The following is a 16009-nucleotide window of genomic DNA, read 5'->3' as shown; positions in this document are numbered from 1 at the left end:
TAACCCATAACTATTTAATAAGGTTCTATAGAGGAACAAGGTAGAAAATCAGAATTGTTGGTGAAAAAAATCCCAGACCTAGCAATTCCTCGCTCTTCTTTTTCTTTTACACTGTTGAATTTAGGTTCTGTTTCTGCCAGTTCTTTCTGCTTTTCTTCTATTTTTTCAAGCAGCTTCTGCCTTTCTTTTAATAAGCGTTTCTGTAAATGAAGATAAGTAAAAATGCAATCTGTTTAAAAATTTTGTTTAATTTATAAGTCTAGCATAAAATATTTTCTCATGAAGAAAATGCATGAGACTGATCGTGCAACACAAAACTAATTTTTAAACTGATCCTGCAACACAAAACTAATTTTAAAATGTAAGTAACAAAGATGGTATTCAGTTGCAACTTCGAATGCAAATTATTTTTAATGTGCCAAATCTTTTACAAAAATTCAAGCACCCGTGCCACAGAAAGGACCGTCCTCTGCAGTTCCCACTCACCTGAATATTTATATATTTCATTTTTAGCACTTTAACTCACCCTCTGTTCACTATTGCCTGCCAATTCATCTTGTAAATCCTTGGCTTTAAGCTCCAACTTAGTCCTCTGCTTAATTTGTTCTTGTCTTTCAGCACTGAGCTGTTCCTTTTCTTCTTTCATAGCTGAAATTTTTGTTTTCAGTTCTCTAACTTGGCGCTCAATATCCTACTCAAAAAGTATCAAATAGAAACAAGTTAGACAACTAGAAATACAACAGCAAAATCAGGACACCACTGATTTGTCTCCTCTTTTTCTTTCATTTAAACTTTTAGTACTACTGTCTTTCAAATACTCAATCTCAGTGCCACCCCACTTGAAGTTACCATTCTATAATTCTGGTACAAAAAGTTTACTGTGATCAAAAATATGACTTAACCTAAACCTGGTTTATAACCTTACCTCCATTTTATCTCTTGCATCCTGCTGGGCGTCTCTTAATTGTCTGGATTTTTCTCCACTAGTCTCTCGCTTAGCAGAAAGCTGGAAAAAAAACCAAGCTCTGATTTCTAACTCATTTCGAATTTGTTCAGTATTTAAAATTTTAAAATACCTGCTAAATTTTAAAATATCTGCTGAATTTTTAAATATCTGCTAAAATAAGCATTCACTTAAAAATTTTTTTCCAAAAATAATTGTAGTGGTTTTAAATAGAAAATGCCTGTAGTTTTCAGCATTACCTAAAACAAATTTTTGTACAAAATGTCAGCAATACTAATTGCAAATTACACCTTAAAAAGCCAGGGAAAAAATCCATGAAACTTTAAAGGTGGCTTCATCTCATCCTGGTCTGCCTGACACCACAACCTAATTATATTTCAGATACAACTAGAGCAAGGACTATGTGGGTCTAGGCATTTTCCTTGGAGTAAACTGATAGTGTAAATTTGCTGAGTAATGAATTCACTAAGAGGTTTTAAAATTCTGAAGTTTTTGTTTAAAAATCATTGAAAAGTATAAATATAGAATGAGTTTAATATATTTGTAAAAATAAATTAAACTGAAGTGGCAAAGTATTTTACCTCATCAAGTTTAGCACGAGTCTCGTTAAGTTCCTGATTGTAAATGGTGTATTCCAGGGCTCGTCTCATCTTATCCCACTTCTGATACTGAGCTAGTTCTTCCTTTTCTTCCTCTAAGGTATGTAATCTCTCTTCAATGTATTTTAACAACTCATTGATTTTTTCCCGTTTGCCCTCTTAAAAATAAATGGGAGAGGGGTGAAGGAGTTGAATAAAATGTTTATGTAACATCAATTCTCAAATATACCATGAGTTAAACTTAATCTTAAGAATGTTAGCATTATTTCTTTGATATTATGTGATAACCAAATCCAAGATGCTAAAATGGCCATTAAAATGCTTTATTATGAAAAGCATCAAATAAACACATGGTGACACTGATTCTTATATTACATGCGGTTAAGGCCTCTGTTTAAACTTCGTTTAAAAGCCAGTGTGCCTTCCCATGACATTAAAAAAAACACCGTACTTAACATCACTGGTGTCACTGATTATCAATTCTTACAACAGCAATTATCTATAGCTGCCATACACTGAATACCAACTATATTCCAATCATGGTGCTACTTTGCTCCTCTACTCATCACTACAAACTATAAAAAAAGATTTCACAAGATGGGAAAGTTATGGACCAGAGAGGTCAAGTCTAAAGTCACAATATCAGGTAATTATTAGTCAGATTTTGAACCCAAAACTGCCTGACTCTAAGCCATGAGGGCACAGCACGTGAAAAGCAAAGTAGGGTTTCCATAATAAATGTGCTAAGGAAGACTGGAAGTTCAAAATTTCACATTTACTTGCTCCTGAACAACTTAAAGCCTAATGCCAACTGATATTCCAGCAATTTTTTTTTTGAGGAATATATACATTATCCTCACTAATAATAAAAAGGACATTAGAGGCACAAAGTAGGTGACCTAGAAAAGCACTACTATCTCACAGTAACAACTCTTTATTCAAAGAGACAAATTACTGGAACTCTCAAACCTTAAACTTCCTGAAACTAATTTTTTCTCCATTCAGTATTTAGACAAATTATCACACAATATAATTCTGAGAATAGATAACTCCTCTCAAGTATCATAACACAATGAAAAAGTAATTCACAACAAAAAGAATAATGTAGAACCACATTTATTTTACCTGTTTCCTTCATTAAAGAGATGCTTTCTTCTTTTCGTTCATCATACACTCTAGTACCAGCTACTTCTCTTAATAGTTTTAGTCTCTGAGAATCTGGTGCTGTTGCCATCTGGTTTATCTAAAATTTTTAGAAAAATAATTATTTACAGAGCTACAGACTGCTCTTTAAGAGCTCTTCCTTGAAAGTTATTCAGATGCTAAGTTTTAAGTATGAGTTCACACTGGGAAAATAGCAATGAACAGTAAAGGTCTTGCCCTCAAGGAACCTACTTTCTAGTGGAAAAAAACAGGAAGTATGCATACCATTACATTATAATTGCTATGAGGAAAAACAAAACAAAATAAGAAAATATAGCATAAAGAGTCGGAGTGACAGTAATGCTCTTGTAAAAGAGGCAGACATAGATGGCTTACATGAAATGACATATGAGCAAAAACTGAAATGATGTAAAGGGACCTAATATGTTGCATGTGTGCAGGGAAGACTCAGATAACTGCTTTCAAATCAGCCTCCTTTTATTTTATTTTTTAAAGTTTTTTTTTTTTTATGTGGACCATTTTTAAAGTCTTTATTGAATTTGTTACAATATTGCTTCTGTTTTCTGTTTTGCTTTTTGGTCCCAAGGCATGTGGGATCTTGGCTCCCCGACCAGGGATCGAACCTGCACCTCCTGAGTTGGAAGGCGAAATCTTAACCACTGGACTGCCAGGGTAGTCCCCAGCTTCCTTTTAAAGAAATTTCTCTTATAAAGACAGTCTTTTCAAAATCTTGCTCTTAAAGTGAAACTCCATATTCTTTCTAATCACTTCTTCTGAATGCTAACTTTCCAACACATACCTAAAAAAGTCTCCAACATGAAATAAGAAGTGGACATTTTAAAAGGATTTTCCCCTAGTTCAATATAGCACAACAGAAAACTATTAGGACACTGCAGGTATGTTCTAAGAAAAAGAAATTATTTTAGATATATATAGTTAAAACATACAAGGAAACAGTAGAACAATCAGATAAAATATATAACTCCTAAAAACTATAAAGAATATAAATTGTATTAAGGGAAAATAATATGTAGCACTATGGTAGATTTCTGGTAATGTAAGCTTTCTAGCATTTTAACTCTGTGATATACTAACAGAGAGAGTATTAATTTCAAAGAGTAATTTTTTTCAAATGTGATTTTTATAAAGTTTCTACAACATTCTTAAATATGATTGTAACTTCTACAAACCAAAAATGTCTTCCAGTACAGTGCACCTTGGCAAATGATACAGATCACCAAGAAAACAAGATCCATTTAAATAATTCTACTGAAATACTTTTATCCCACTATGCAATGGATCTATTTTGTACATAAACTTATGGCCACAGAAAAGGTAATACAAACTTCAGTGCAAAATAAATCAATGAAAACAGAAGACAATAAGGTCTATTTTCACTCCAACTTAACCACTAGAATGAAATCAAACTTATCATTCAATGAATATACTCAGAAAACAAATTCCATTTAAAAAGATACATATTTCTTACCTTTCCTTGTTTAACAATATAGTAAGGATTGCTTCGAGAAAAACCAGCACTTTCAAGGAGATTCATCACATCATTTTTCCTGTTGATAAACAATTTTAAAAAATTTTCAAATACATAACAATCCAACTATAAGCAAAAAGAGAACACTAACTCCTGAGTTAAGGTGCATGAAGGAGTACAGAACAGTCATTTAACCCTTCTGTTCTATCAGCCTCAGAGAATCTTCTGATTCTTATGTTCATGCTCTAAATTGTGATTTGTTGAACATGAGGCAAAAGTACCTCATATATGAGGCAAGTAAAAGAATACTTTTACTCTTTTGTATAGAAATTACAAACATAAAGAAGAATGCTTACGTGACCATTTTCTTGTCTAAGAAATACTGATCCTTTTTGGCACCAATAACTCTTCGAAGTGAAACTTCCTCTTTGTCGATCTAAGAAAAAAAAGGAAAAGCCCAAAGTTAAATCTAATAGTAAAAGTGGAAACTTTATAATTAATAAGGTCATTTCAGAGTCCCTCACCACAGCAATTATTTTGAAACTTCAATCATCTCACTAAAGATATGCCATGAATACTCAATACTATGACAAAGACATTTTTTCACGACTTGCACATTCCCATTTGTTTACCAGAATATTCATTACAGCTTTAAGACAAAATTAGTATATAAGCTGTAGTTATTTTAGTATGAACTAAATTATAAAAGCCTAAGTACAACTATAAATAAAGGTTTCAAAGCATGAAAAAAGTCAGTTGCATCAATAAAATTCTCAATGTTACTACTGAAAAGAAAAAGCAGTTACTCACTGGCAACCGGTTGTCTGAATTGTCAAAAATAATCTCCACAAAAGCAGAAATAACACGAGGTCCTGTACCCTCCTAAAACATGAGAAAAATTAATGTGTTGCATAAGTGGGACTTTCATATTCTTTAAATACTTTTAAAGTTTAGTGCATGGTAACAAGCCTGATTCAATGGAGAAAAATTTCTATCAGACTAATATACATCCCTCTTCCCAAAGTAGCAAACACTGGATTAGGATAACAAAACTCAACCAAACAGCTTTTGATTCTGAATTTTTAAAATGAGAACTATGCAAGAGATGTCAAAGTTAGATTTACATAGGTCTTGTTGTGCATATCACTTCATTAGAGCATTATACCCCACAGCCACCCAATTTTACCTATTTGCTAAAATATAAAACACTTTGAGGCTTCTCTCTTATAGATTCACCTTAATGCTAGAAAGGAACCCTAACAAGTCACATGATAAAAACTGTCTTTTTAAACAGTTGAGATATTCTATATAGTTTTAAATCTGCTATGAAAACATATGCATTTAACATATGGGTCACATTCAGACCGATTTGTGACCCAAATACTTACATATCAAGCCCAGATAATTTCTAGATTGTGAAAACTGCTATTATGTAGTAGTTCAATACAATGAAGAATGATACCTGAAGAAATTATTCTTTTAATGCTAATCTGAGAAACCTAAAGAGAGATTTTTCTATAGGGAATCAATCCTGATTACTGGACTAAAAATTCAAATGTAAGAGGTGGGGGAGGGAATTCCCTGGCAGTCCAGTGGTTAGCACTTGGTGCTTTCACTATGTGGCCCTGGTTCAATCTCTGGTTGGGGAACTAAAATCCTGTAAGCCACACGGCACAGACAAAAAAAAAAAAAAAAAGAGTGAGGGGGAGAAAAATATAATGGTTAGAAAAAGAACTTGACGTCTGAGAGATACTGTGGAGATATATTGAGGAATCTCACTTTCTGGTCTTAAAATTAATTATAAGCCATATTTAAACGAGACAGGGACTTCCCAGGTGGTCCAGTAGCTAAGGCTCTGTGCTCCCAATGCAGGGGGCCCAGGTTCAATACATGGTCAGGGAACTAGATCCTGCATGCTGCAATGAAGATCCTGCATGCCGCAACAAAGACCTAGTGTAAGTAAGTACATAAGTACGTAAGTAAATAAATAAAGTTACATCACTTTATCATAGCCTTTTATACTTTCTTATCCTAAAATTAGTTTATTATTCATAATTATCTAAAGAAATATTCTAACAATTTTCATTACTATAAATATACTGTCTTTCATATCGGATGTTACCATTGTTACCAAATGATGTTACCATGTAAGTATAAATATGGCTAAAAGTAACTTTATGTTGTTTAGTTTGTAATGGTCGCTTTTCTATGCTCCCAATTAACTTATTTATTTATTTACTATTTATGTAGACTGCACTGGATCTTGGTTGCGGTGCATGGGCTCTAGAGAGCGTGGGCTCAGTTGCTGCAGCATACGGGCTTAGCTGCGGTATGTGGGATCTTAGTTCCCTGACCAGGGATCAAACCTGGGCCCCATTCATTGGGAGTACGGAGTCTTAACCACTGGACCACCAGGGAAGTCCCCATAATTAACTTCTGATTCTGAGTCTCAAAGTTTCTAATCCCCAACCTAACTTTCTTCTTTTTCAGCAAACCTGCTTCCAGACCGTTACCAGGCCATACTCCTAATAAAGAATTTATATTTATATGGAAGGCATATCCATCCATAGGGAACTTGCACAATTTTCTTACCATTATATAAAATTTAAGCCTTTATCCTGCATTAATATAGTAAGCTAAATTTCACAGCAGAACACACATAAGATACACTGTGTCATGTTCACAAAGGATCTGAAACTTGAAAAAATAATTTTGTTTCCCAGAATTGACAATGTATTTTTAGAAGTATTTAATATCCATAAAGCAGTCTCACTCACATGTAACAAAGCCAATCTCTGTTCCGGACGAAGATGGCTAAACTCATCACTGAGAACAAACTGAATTGCTAGAAATACAAAAACAACTATTAGTAGGATCTAAAAAAGGATTTATGACTTAGTCATAATTTCCCATACCTTCACAGAATACAGTATATCAGGTAATGAACAATGCAGATAAAGTAGATTACCTGTTTCATATAGACAAAAGGCATGCTGAAAATTTGCCTGTACTTCAGACTGATCAGCTAGGAAACGGTATTAGAAAAACATTAAGTTTTCACTGAAACATTTAAGAAAATAAAAACACTGAAATACACGAAGAGACAAGTAGAACTAAAGTGTACCTCTTGATCAAAGTATACATGGTTAGGTTTCAAGCTATAGTTGCTTTTATCCACTAGATATAAATAATATAAATTATTTAACAAAATAGGATATATATTCCTATAATATCCTTAATTGCATACTTTGTCAAAATAAATAGCACTAAGTAGGAAATGTTTCAGATTTCCACTTTCTACTGCAGTACTTACCCTTTGTCTTCTGTAAGGAGCCATTCCTGCTTCCATAGAATGCCTAACTGGACCACCCTCTCCTAGAAATGGAACTCTTTACTCAACTGTTCTATTCCCAGTCCACCCAAGAGAGCTTTGACACTCTAAAAGAGGGAGTATGTATATATGAATGTGTATGCTGGGGGTGAAGGTGGGGATTGGTTTTCTTTTATAATCCCCTTGGAGGGGACAGATTCAAACTGCCCTCATCCCCCCCCTGGAGATCATGACATATTAATACTTCCACTCCAATCCTACTCTTCTCACCATCCCCAAATTACAATCACTGATGGGGTAAAGAGTACCCTTTAGCTTTATAAGCAAAGAAGGGATAGAACCTTTGCTATTAATACACCCTCCTTTTCCTTAAGCACTACTCAACTAAGAGGTTCAAAATTTTTTCAATCTACTCCTTGTACAGTCCAAATCTGTTAAAATATTTCTTCTCCCCAAAGAATTTAACAGAGGAATTACTATTCTTAAACGCATTTTATCTTTAGAGATAGTTTCAAAGCTCTACTTACTATCTTCTGACAACAACTGTCTTTGTTGAGTCTAGTTTTTTACACCCCTCCATCTTTTATTAAACTAATTGATTTAGATGAAACAGATAAGCCATGTTCCATAACAATATTAACTACTCTACTGCACTTACATTCTTTGAATCTCTCTCTCTCTCTGCATTTACAACATTTATATACGGCACTCAAGTTTAGAAAGCACTTCCATACATATTATCTCCTTTGATTCTCACAACCCATCTAAGGTAGGCAGGGCAAATATCTGTTTTTAAAGTGAAAGAGTACTTTGAGAAGTTAACTGTTTTGCCCCGTCTAACATGGCTAATCACTAGAGTAGGGCTCAGATTCTTATACTCTAAACCCTTTACATTAAATTGCAACCTCATTTGAAGAAGTATTTCTTGTGTTTCATGCAGACATAACCTCAGATAAACTACCATAAGATACCTAGGTCTTACTATGTGTAGAATTCAAAAAACAATACCTACCATAAAAAAAGTTACTTTTTCCAGATCCATTTCTGCCCACTACAAAATTTCAAAAAGTCCATGTTATTTTGTATAAAAAAAATAAAACTTTACAGAAAGTATTCAAAAAATATAAAATCCAATTTTCTAACATAACATCTTAAAAACTGAAATTAAGTACAACAGAACAGTGAACAAATCAATAAACAAAACAGCTTTAATTACCAGATGAGTGCAATTTTTGCATAGTCTTCAGATAATTTTTTTCTTAAAGAAATTTATTTCATTGTTTATGTTTTTGCTCTTTCCCAATAGTTTAAAATTAACAGGAATAACTAAATATACTACCTGGTTTTCATGATTTATAATCATTACAATGGACATGTAATTCTATTTAATTGTATATAATAAAATATTTTTAACAATTTAAAGATTCACATAATGCCAAAAATTTAAAATACTTAAACAATCATTTAAAATTTTCAAACCATTTCCATGTTAAACAGCCCTATACATCATGTATAGTTCTTAGAATCACAAAAATACAGACAACTACAAGGCATTTTTTTTTTACTACCTGAATTCAGAAATAAGCAATTCTATACATAAAAGGATATCAAATGTTTTAGATTTAATGAATTCATTTGAACTTCTTTTAACAAAATTTTCATTGTTAAGAGTCATGAATAACTATGCCACTCTCTCTCTCAATCTTGACCAATATCCTGAACAAATTAGCCCCAAAGTCATCACCTTTAATCCAAGATAAATTCTAAAGAAATCAGAAAGTAACGAAGTGTTTAAAAAAAAAAAAAAAAAGGCATATAGCAGAAACAGAGGCCAGCCTGACGGGGGCTTCTATTAGCTAAATCTAGGACAATTTGAGCACCAAAATAATTAGATGAATTATAAATTAGTGCTGGGGCAGGGGTGGGCGGGAATAATCCATGAGTCCATACTGATGATAAAAAGATAAATAAATAGCTAAGGAGTGAAGATGTTTGATTACAGTAGAATACCAAGTGGTAAATGTGAAAGGCGTGCTGGAAATGGAACATCATCATTCTGTAACCATAAGAATAAAGGCAAGAATTATCAATGAATGCTAAATCTAAGGGGGAATCTTGATAAGGAGCACAATATGTGCATAGTCCAAAAGTCTCTCCCCATCTCCATATTATTTATTAGTTGCAAGGGAGAAAACACTAACTATACAGTGGAAAAATTGGACAGAATCTCTACTCAGTGATCAAAACTATCATCATCAATAAGAAGTAGATGGATATCATGTGCCTCCAGGTAGAATACCCTGAAAAGGACACATCATTTATGTAATATTTTTCAAAAATAACAATGTAAAAGACAAAGCCTTTTAACATTGTAAAAGGCCTTGGAAATTATCCAGATTAAATGAGACTAAAGAGGCATGACAACTAAATGCAACGCCTGATCCTAAATTAAATCCTGTACTAGAGGGGGGAAAATGCTACAAAGAAAATTTCTGGGTCAGTCAACATAGCTAGAAAATAAAATAACATTATTGTATGGATGTTAAATTTACTGACATTGATAACTGCACTGTGATTATATAAGATAATATCCTTATTCTTAGAAAGTACACATTGAAGTCACAGGTAAAGAACCATGATGTACATAACTTACTCTAAGGAAAAATAAGTGTGAGAGCGAGTGCAAATGATAAAGCAAGTGGGGAAATGTTAACAGTAGATTTGGGGAACTTCCCTGGTGGTGCAGTGGTTAAGAATTCGCCTGCCAATGCAGGGGACATGGGTTCGAGCTCTGGTCTGGGAAGATCCCACATGCCGCGGAGCAACTAAGCCCGTGCGCCACAAGTACTGAAGCCCTCGTGCCTAGAGCCCGTGCCCCACAACAAGAGAAGCCACTGCAGTGAGAAGCCAGCGCACCACAACGAAGAGAAGCCCCCGCTCACAGCAACTAGAGAAAAAGCCCATGTGCAGCAACAAAGACCCAGTGCGGCCAAAAATAAATAAATTAATTTAAAAAAAACCCAAAACAGTAGATTTGGATAAAGGACACACAAGTAGTGTCTCTGTACTGTTCTTATTTATGCAACTTTTCTGTAAATTTGAAATTATCACTAAATAAAAGTTTTAAAAGGTAATTTATCATTAAAAAATTACAGAAATAGTTCAAACCATAATCCATTCATAAATAACTGAAAAATTTACAGTTTCTCTAAGAATTGCTCCTACCCACACAGTGGAATGCTACATAGCAATTTTAAGGATGTTGAATACTTAATGATAGGGAAAGATATTTCAGTTTATTCTGAAGGAGAAAAAAATAGATTACCAACAGATTACTACAAACCAATTTTTATTTAAAAAGGTGTACTTATATATATGTACACAAAAACTGAAGGGGTATTGAGATAGACCCAGTTTATGTGTGTCCCCAGATTCACCTGCCCTAACCCAGGCCTTGGCTGCCTGTCAATAGAGAGGCTAGTCTTCCAACACCTCAGGTTGTTTCAGCCTACCCTGGGGGTGCATTCAGATCTGTGAAAACCCAAAGGAGGTTGCAGTTCCCCACCCACTCCAGGGGGGTTAGTCCCCAGAGTAACACAATCCAAAAGCACAGTGTGTGTTGTGGGGGGAGGTGGGGAATCAATGCCCTATGTGGTAAACTTTGACCAAAGAGAGACAGAAGCCAGCACATAAACCTTCTCCATACCTCTCCCACCTGAGCTTTCCAAGGTGTGGTGGGTTTACAAAGTCTGTCTGTAAGTTATCCAATGTGACCGCAAACCAGGTGTAGCTTCTTTATAAAGCTATGACCACTACCCCCACCCCCCACCCCTTGCCCTCAGACTGCACCCTCCCATTAAAGCCTTAGCAGCTAAGCAGGCCTTCGGCTCTGTTTTCCAGGAAACCACAAGCTAGCTCTGGGGAGAAGGATTACAGTTTAAATTTTTTCCTTTTAGCTTTTATGCTCTTTATGTTCTATAACTTCACGTATATTTCTTTTGTTAGAAGGCCGGAAAAAAGGTAAACTTAAAAAGGTTTATTGTTCTTGCACTTAAACATCAAACATTCAAGTATCAGCACATGAGGTATCTGCCTTCAAATCTTGTGTTTTTTTTAAGGGTCAAAATCATTAAACAATCAAAGTGGTAAGCTTTCAAAAGACATCTTTAGGAACAATCTCATTGTATACTATTTTTGGTCTTTCTTATATGATTAAAGGACCTATTTTAAAAATATGTTAAACAAAGTCATATGATGTTTTTTCAGTTAAAACGAAAGAATATTTAGATAATGTCCTTTCTAACTGTGACTATTAACAATCTTAATGTTGCAATCAAAGTAGTAAAACAGCTGTCTGATAATAGCTAAAACAAAAATACGTGATAGGCCCTAAAGATATAATTTAATCATTCTAGGTAATGAAGGCCATCATTTTACAGTTCATTTATAAAATTACAGTCAATCCTCCGAATCCCAAATCCCTGTGTTTCACACCTGGGGATTTAACCAACTGCAGACTGAAAATATTCCGGGTGGGGGCGGTAGGGGAACTTTCCAGAAGGTTCCAAAAAGCAAAACTGGAATTTGCCACAAGCTGGCAACTATTTACACAGCAGGTATATTGTATTTACAACTATTTACATAGCATTTACATTGTATTATAAGTAATCTAGAGATATGCTTAGGTTATATGCAAAAACATTAAGATTTTATAACAAGTTTTATACAAGCATTCAGGATACCAAGGGACAACTGTATACAACTGACATATTAAGATATTTATCCACTTTTAATTTGTAAGTTAAGGAAATAATACAAATCTAGTGATTATTCATTTTTCTCTGTTTCTAAAGATTTTTTTATTGATGAAAATAAGAAGGCACTTATAATCAAAATGTAAGTAAAACTCTAGTACAATCAAGCTACCCTTAAGGCACACCAATTCAATTAATGATTCTCCAGTAGGCAAGGCAGAGGGAAAAGTATGTTTTCTTTATTCCCAACTACAAAGTTGCAATTGATGTACCAAGGGCAGGTTTTTTCCCTGCCCTCAATTTTTAAATTTTATTATTTATTTATTTATTGCAAAATAAAGTATGATTCTCCAAGTTTCTCTGGGAACATCAGTATTCACTGTTCACCCTTTACTGACTTCTCTATGAATCTCACCTCACCCCACCCATGCTATGGACTGAATTGTGTCCCCGCCCCACCCAATTCATATGCTGAAGCCCTAACCCCTCTATATGAAGCTTTTTGGAGAAGGGGGTCTTTGGAAGGTAATTAATGTGAGGTTAGGAGTGTGGGGACTTTATGGTGGGATCAGTGCTCTTGTAAGAGGGTGAGGGAGAGGCTCTAATAAAGAAGGTCTTGTGAGCATGATGGAGAGGGAGGCCTCCAGAGCAGTGAAAGAGTAAATCCCTGTTGTCTGAGCCACCTAGTCTACGATATTTTGTTATGGTAGACCAAGCTGACTAGCATGCCAATAAACTCTGTAAGGACACTGTAGCGGAAATCTATGTCAATAGCAAGTCTTTGCTTTTCTGGTGTCTAGAAGCACTCATTTCACCTACCCTTTAAAAACTCAGCAGTGTCAGAAACCACTTTTGCTGTCTGTACGAGCAAAATGGAACCTTATCATCTGAAGAACCTATAGATTATTATATTGAAAGGCAATCACCATTAGCCCCTTGTCCTCACACAACTGCCTTCTCATTTAATCTTCCCAACAGCCCCATGAGATGTATATCATTATTTCCACTCTGCAAATAAGAAAACTAAGCAGCTCAGGAAGTCAAGTTTGAAGAATCCATGGCAGAATTGGGATTTGAACCCCATTCTGTTCCAATTCAAAGTTCATGCTCTTCCCACCAACCTGTGTAGTCTGTCCTTACGCATTATAATAGGAAATAAAAAAAATCTGAGAACAATCTGATTTGTGAAAAAATGGTCACCTTTGAAATAAGGCAATAGTGTCCATTTTAACTAGAAAATGACATGCCAAGAAGAGCTGAAACGCTAAATTTAGGGTCATTCACTATAAACTTAAATCTGTCAAAACATACACATACGAGGCTACCAAATAAAAATGAGTAATTTATGATTGTCTTATTCAAGTATTTTAACCGTATAAATGAAGCAATTTCATCAGTGCAGATAAAAAACAGAAAAGTAATTTCATATAGAAAAAAATACACATAAATTTATGTAATATTCAGAGACAATTCCTGTCTCCTTAAGCCTAAACACAGGCAGGATTTGAACGGCTGTAGAGAAATAAATCTGATCTAGTAAACCATGAACACTTACCAATAACATTATGTTTTGAACTGAAGGGATCTACAATTGTTTGATCTCTATAACTTCGAAAACCCTGGATAATAACCTAATAAATAAAAGAGAGATATTTTTCAGAACACACCCCAAAAGAAATAACTTCTAAGCTAACATTTTCCTTTTGCACTCCTTCCCGTTCTAGTTTCTCATTTAATGCAAGACAGAAAAGCTTCCATGTCCTAGAAGAAAAACTCATTTTGGAAAGTGATTAAAAAAACTTCTTAAAACAGCCCGTTTGTAATAAAACACAGACCTACTAGAGCATGGACTTGAGAATATGGGGAGGGGGAAGGGTAAGCTGTGACGAAGTGAGAGTGGCATGGACATATATACACTACCAAATGTAAAATAGATAGCTAGTGGGAAGCAGCCGCATAGCACAGGGAGAATAGCTCTGTGCTTTGTGACCACCTAGAGGGGTGGGATAGGGAGGGTGGGAGGGAGGGAGACGCAAGAGGGAAGAGATATGGGAACATATGTATAACTGATTCACTTTGTTGTAAAGCAGAAACTAACACACCATTGTAAAACAGTTATACTCCAATAAAGATGTTAAAAAACAAACAAACAACAAAAAAACCCAGCCCGTTTATCAGTAACCATTGCCACTGTTGCTTTTTTAGGAGTTATAATTAGTAACCTGTTAGGGAACTCTCAAAATCAAGCACCCTGTATACGGTTCTTTGCAACACTAACCCTTAGAGGACCGTCTAAAAGTCTATCAAGTATGCAGACCGGCCCAGCTTTCCTGGGCGCTCCTGTCAGTCACACACTCGGGCCCAAAAGAGCCGCCGTTCCAGGACAGGACTGTCTGAAGTCCACACCTCCAGCAGAGACACTTATCGTAAAGAGTGTGAAGGGGCTCATCTTTGGGGTGGACTCCAGCGCGGGAAGACCATTCTGACAGAAGTAACAACAGAATGCGGAGGCGCTACACATTCAGCAGGAACGAGGAGCCCTTTCACTTCTCCGGTTAAGTCGGGAGACACCCCAGCTTGGGCCTCAGGGGCGTCCCCGGGGCCGGGGAGACCCTCTCTCCACACATCCCACGCAAAAGGCCCGCGGGGGGCTAGCTGGTCCCGCAGGACAGGGCCGCTTCTCGCCCTCCCGGGAAGGCCCGGTTCCCTCCAAAGGGCCCGCCCCGCCGGCCCCTCCACCCCTCTCCCCGACAGCCCGCCTCCCTCAGGCGAGCGCCCTGCGGGGAGGCCCGGGCTGCAAAGGGGCGCCCCAATTCTCCGCGGCCCCTGCGCTTGCGGGCCGGGGCCGCACCCCTCCCACCCAGGACCAGTCCAGCCCCGCGCCCACCCTGCGGGGAGAAGCGACACCCCCGCCTCAAGGAGCGGTCCTCACCGGCCCGTGAAGGGTGGGAGGGACGCACAGGCCTCACCTGCTTTATGTACATGGTTCCTCGCCCCGAGCCGGGTAGAAGGCCTCCCGCGAGAGAAGCAACAACTCGGCAGCCGGCTCAGGTGAGGCGCCTAGGAGACCCCTCCCCCCAAAACGCCGCTCTCTCCCCTCTAGCCAAACAAAATGGAGGCGCCCATGGAGGCGGAGTCCCCGCCTCGGACGGAACCACCCTCGCATCCCCAAAGGAGCGTAGGGGGAATCAAGGTCATATCTGCTCTTTCTTTTTGGCAAAATGAGCCCTTCTTCGATGTATTTAGGTGAATTTCATTTGATTCCTCAATTTTTAGATGAGTTTTTCCTGAGAATTAGTCGGAAGCTTCACTCGGACAGAGCCTTGATCGTGAGGTTGGCCCGTATTCCCTCCGAGCGTGGCGCCAATGGTTTCGACCACAAGGGGGGAAAGCTTCGGCGCCAAAGCTAAGACTGGGAGTCTGAGGGCCAGTAGCGGTGCGTGAAGGTGGCCACGTGGTCTCGGGCTGTTTGGAAATGCGGTGCTGGCGCAGGTCCCGGAACACGCAACGTACTGGACGTGGGTGGGATTCGGTGTGCAGAATCCCTGCTGCTCCACTATTCTCTCTCGCTCTGGGAACTTTTATAAATTTAGAATTGCTCCCACTGGGTCTGGACCAACCAATCGCAGGACACCCCAAATGGACTTGACGCTCGAAAATTACTTTTAATAATGTCATAATTATTAATACCCCGGGCGATATTTACGG

General features: G+C 36.9%; 1 protein-coding gene across 1 annotated transcript in view; it reads right to left on the bottom strand.

The window, feature by feature from the left end:
* The window catches only part of SMC3 (structural maintenance of chromosomes 3), a 32634-nt gene extending 17209 nt beyond the window's left edge, over nt 1–15425 (bottom strand). The window contains exons 1-12 of the mRNA XM_007114740.4: nt 15271–15425; nt 13857–13932; nt 8560–8598; nt 6994–7061; nt 5027–5098; nt 4573–4652; nt 4217–4295; nt 2689–2806; nt 1546–1721; nt 926–1006; nt 527–691; nt 79–200 (exon numbers count right to left, since the gene is read on the bottom strand). Of these exons, the coding sequence (XP_007114802.1) occupies nt 79–200; nt 527–691; nt 926–1006; nt 1546–1721; nt 2689–2806; nt 4217–4295; nt 4573–4652; nt 5027–5098; nt 6994–7061; nt 8560–8598; nt 13857–13932; nt 15271–15285 (1091 nt within the window). The 5' untranslated portion in view covers nt 15286–15425. The remainder of the gene's footprint in view (nt 1–78; nt 201–526; nt 692–925; nt 1007–1545; nt 1722–2688; nt 2807–4216; nt 4296–4572; nt 4653–5026; nt 5099–6993; nt 7062–8559; nt 8599–13856; nt 13933–15270) is intronic.
* Nucleotides 15426–16009: the final 584 nt, after the last annotated feature.

This window comes from Physeter macrocephalus, chromosome 20 (assembly GCF_002837175.3).
Source record: "Physeter macrocephalus isolate SW-GA chromosome 20, ASM283717v5, whole genome shotgun sequence".
Classification (NCBI taxonomy): domain Eukaryota; kingdom Metazoa; phylum Chordata; class Mammalia; order Artiodactyla; family Physeteridae; genus Physeter; species Physeter macrocephalus.
Note: the sequence above shows the minus strand (reverse complement) of the source record. Positions and strands in the feature narration are given on the sequence as shown.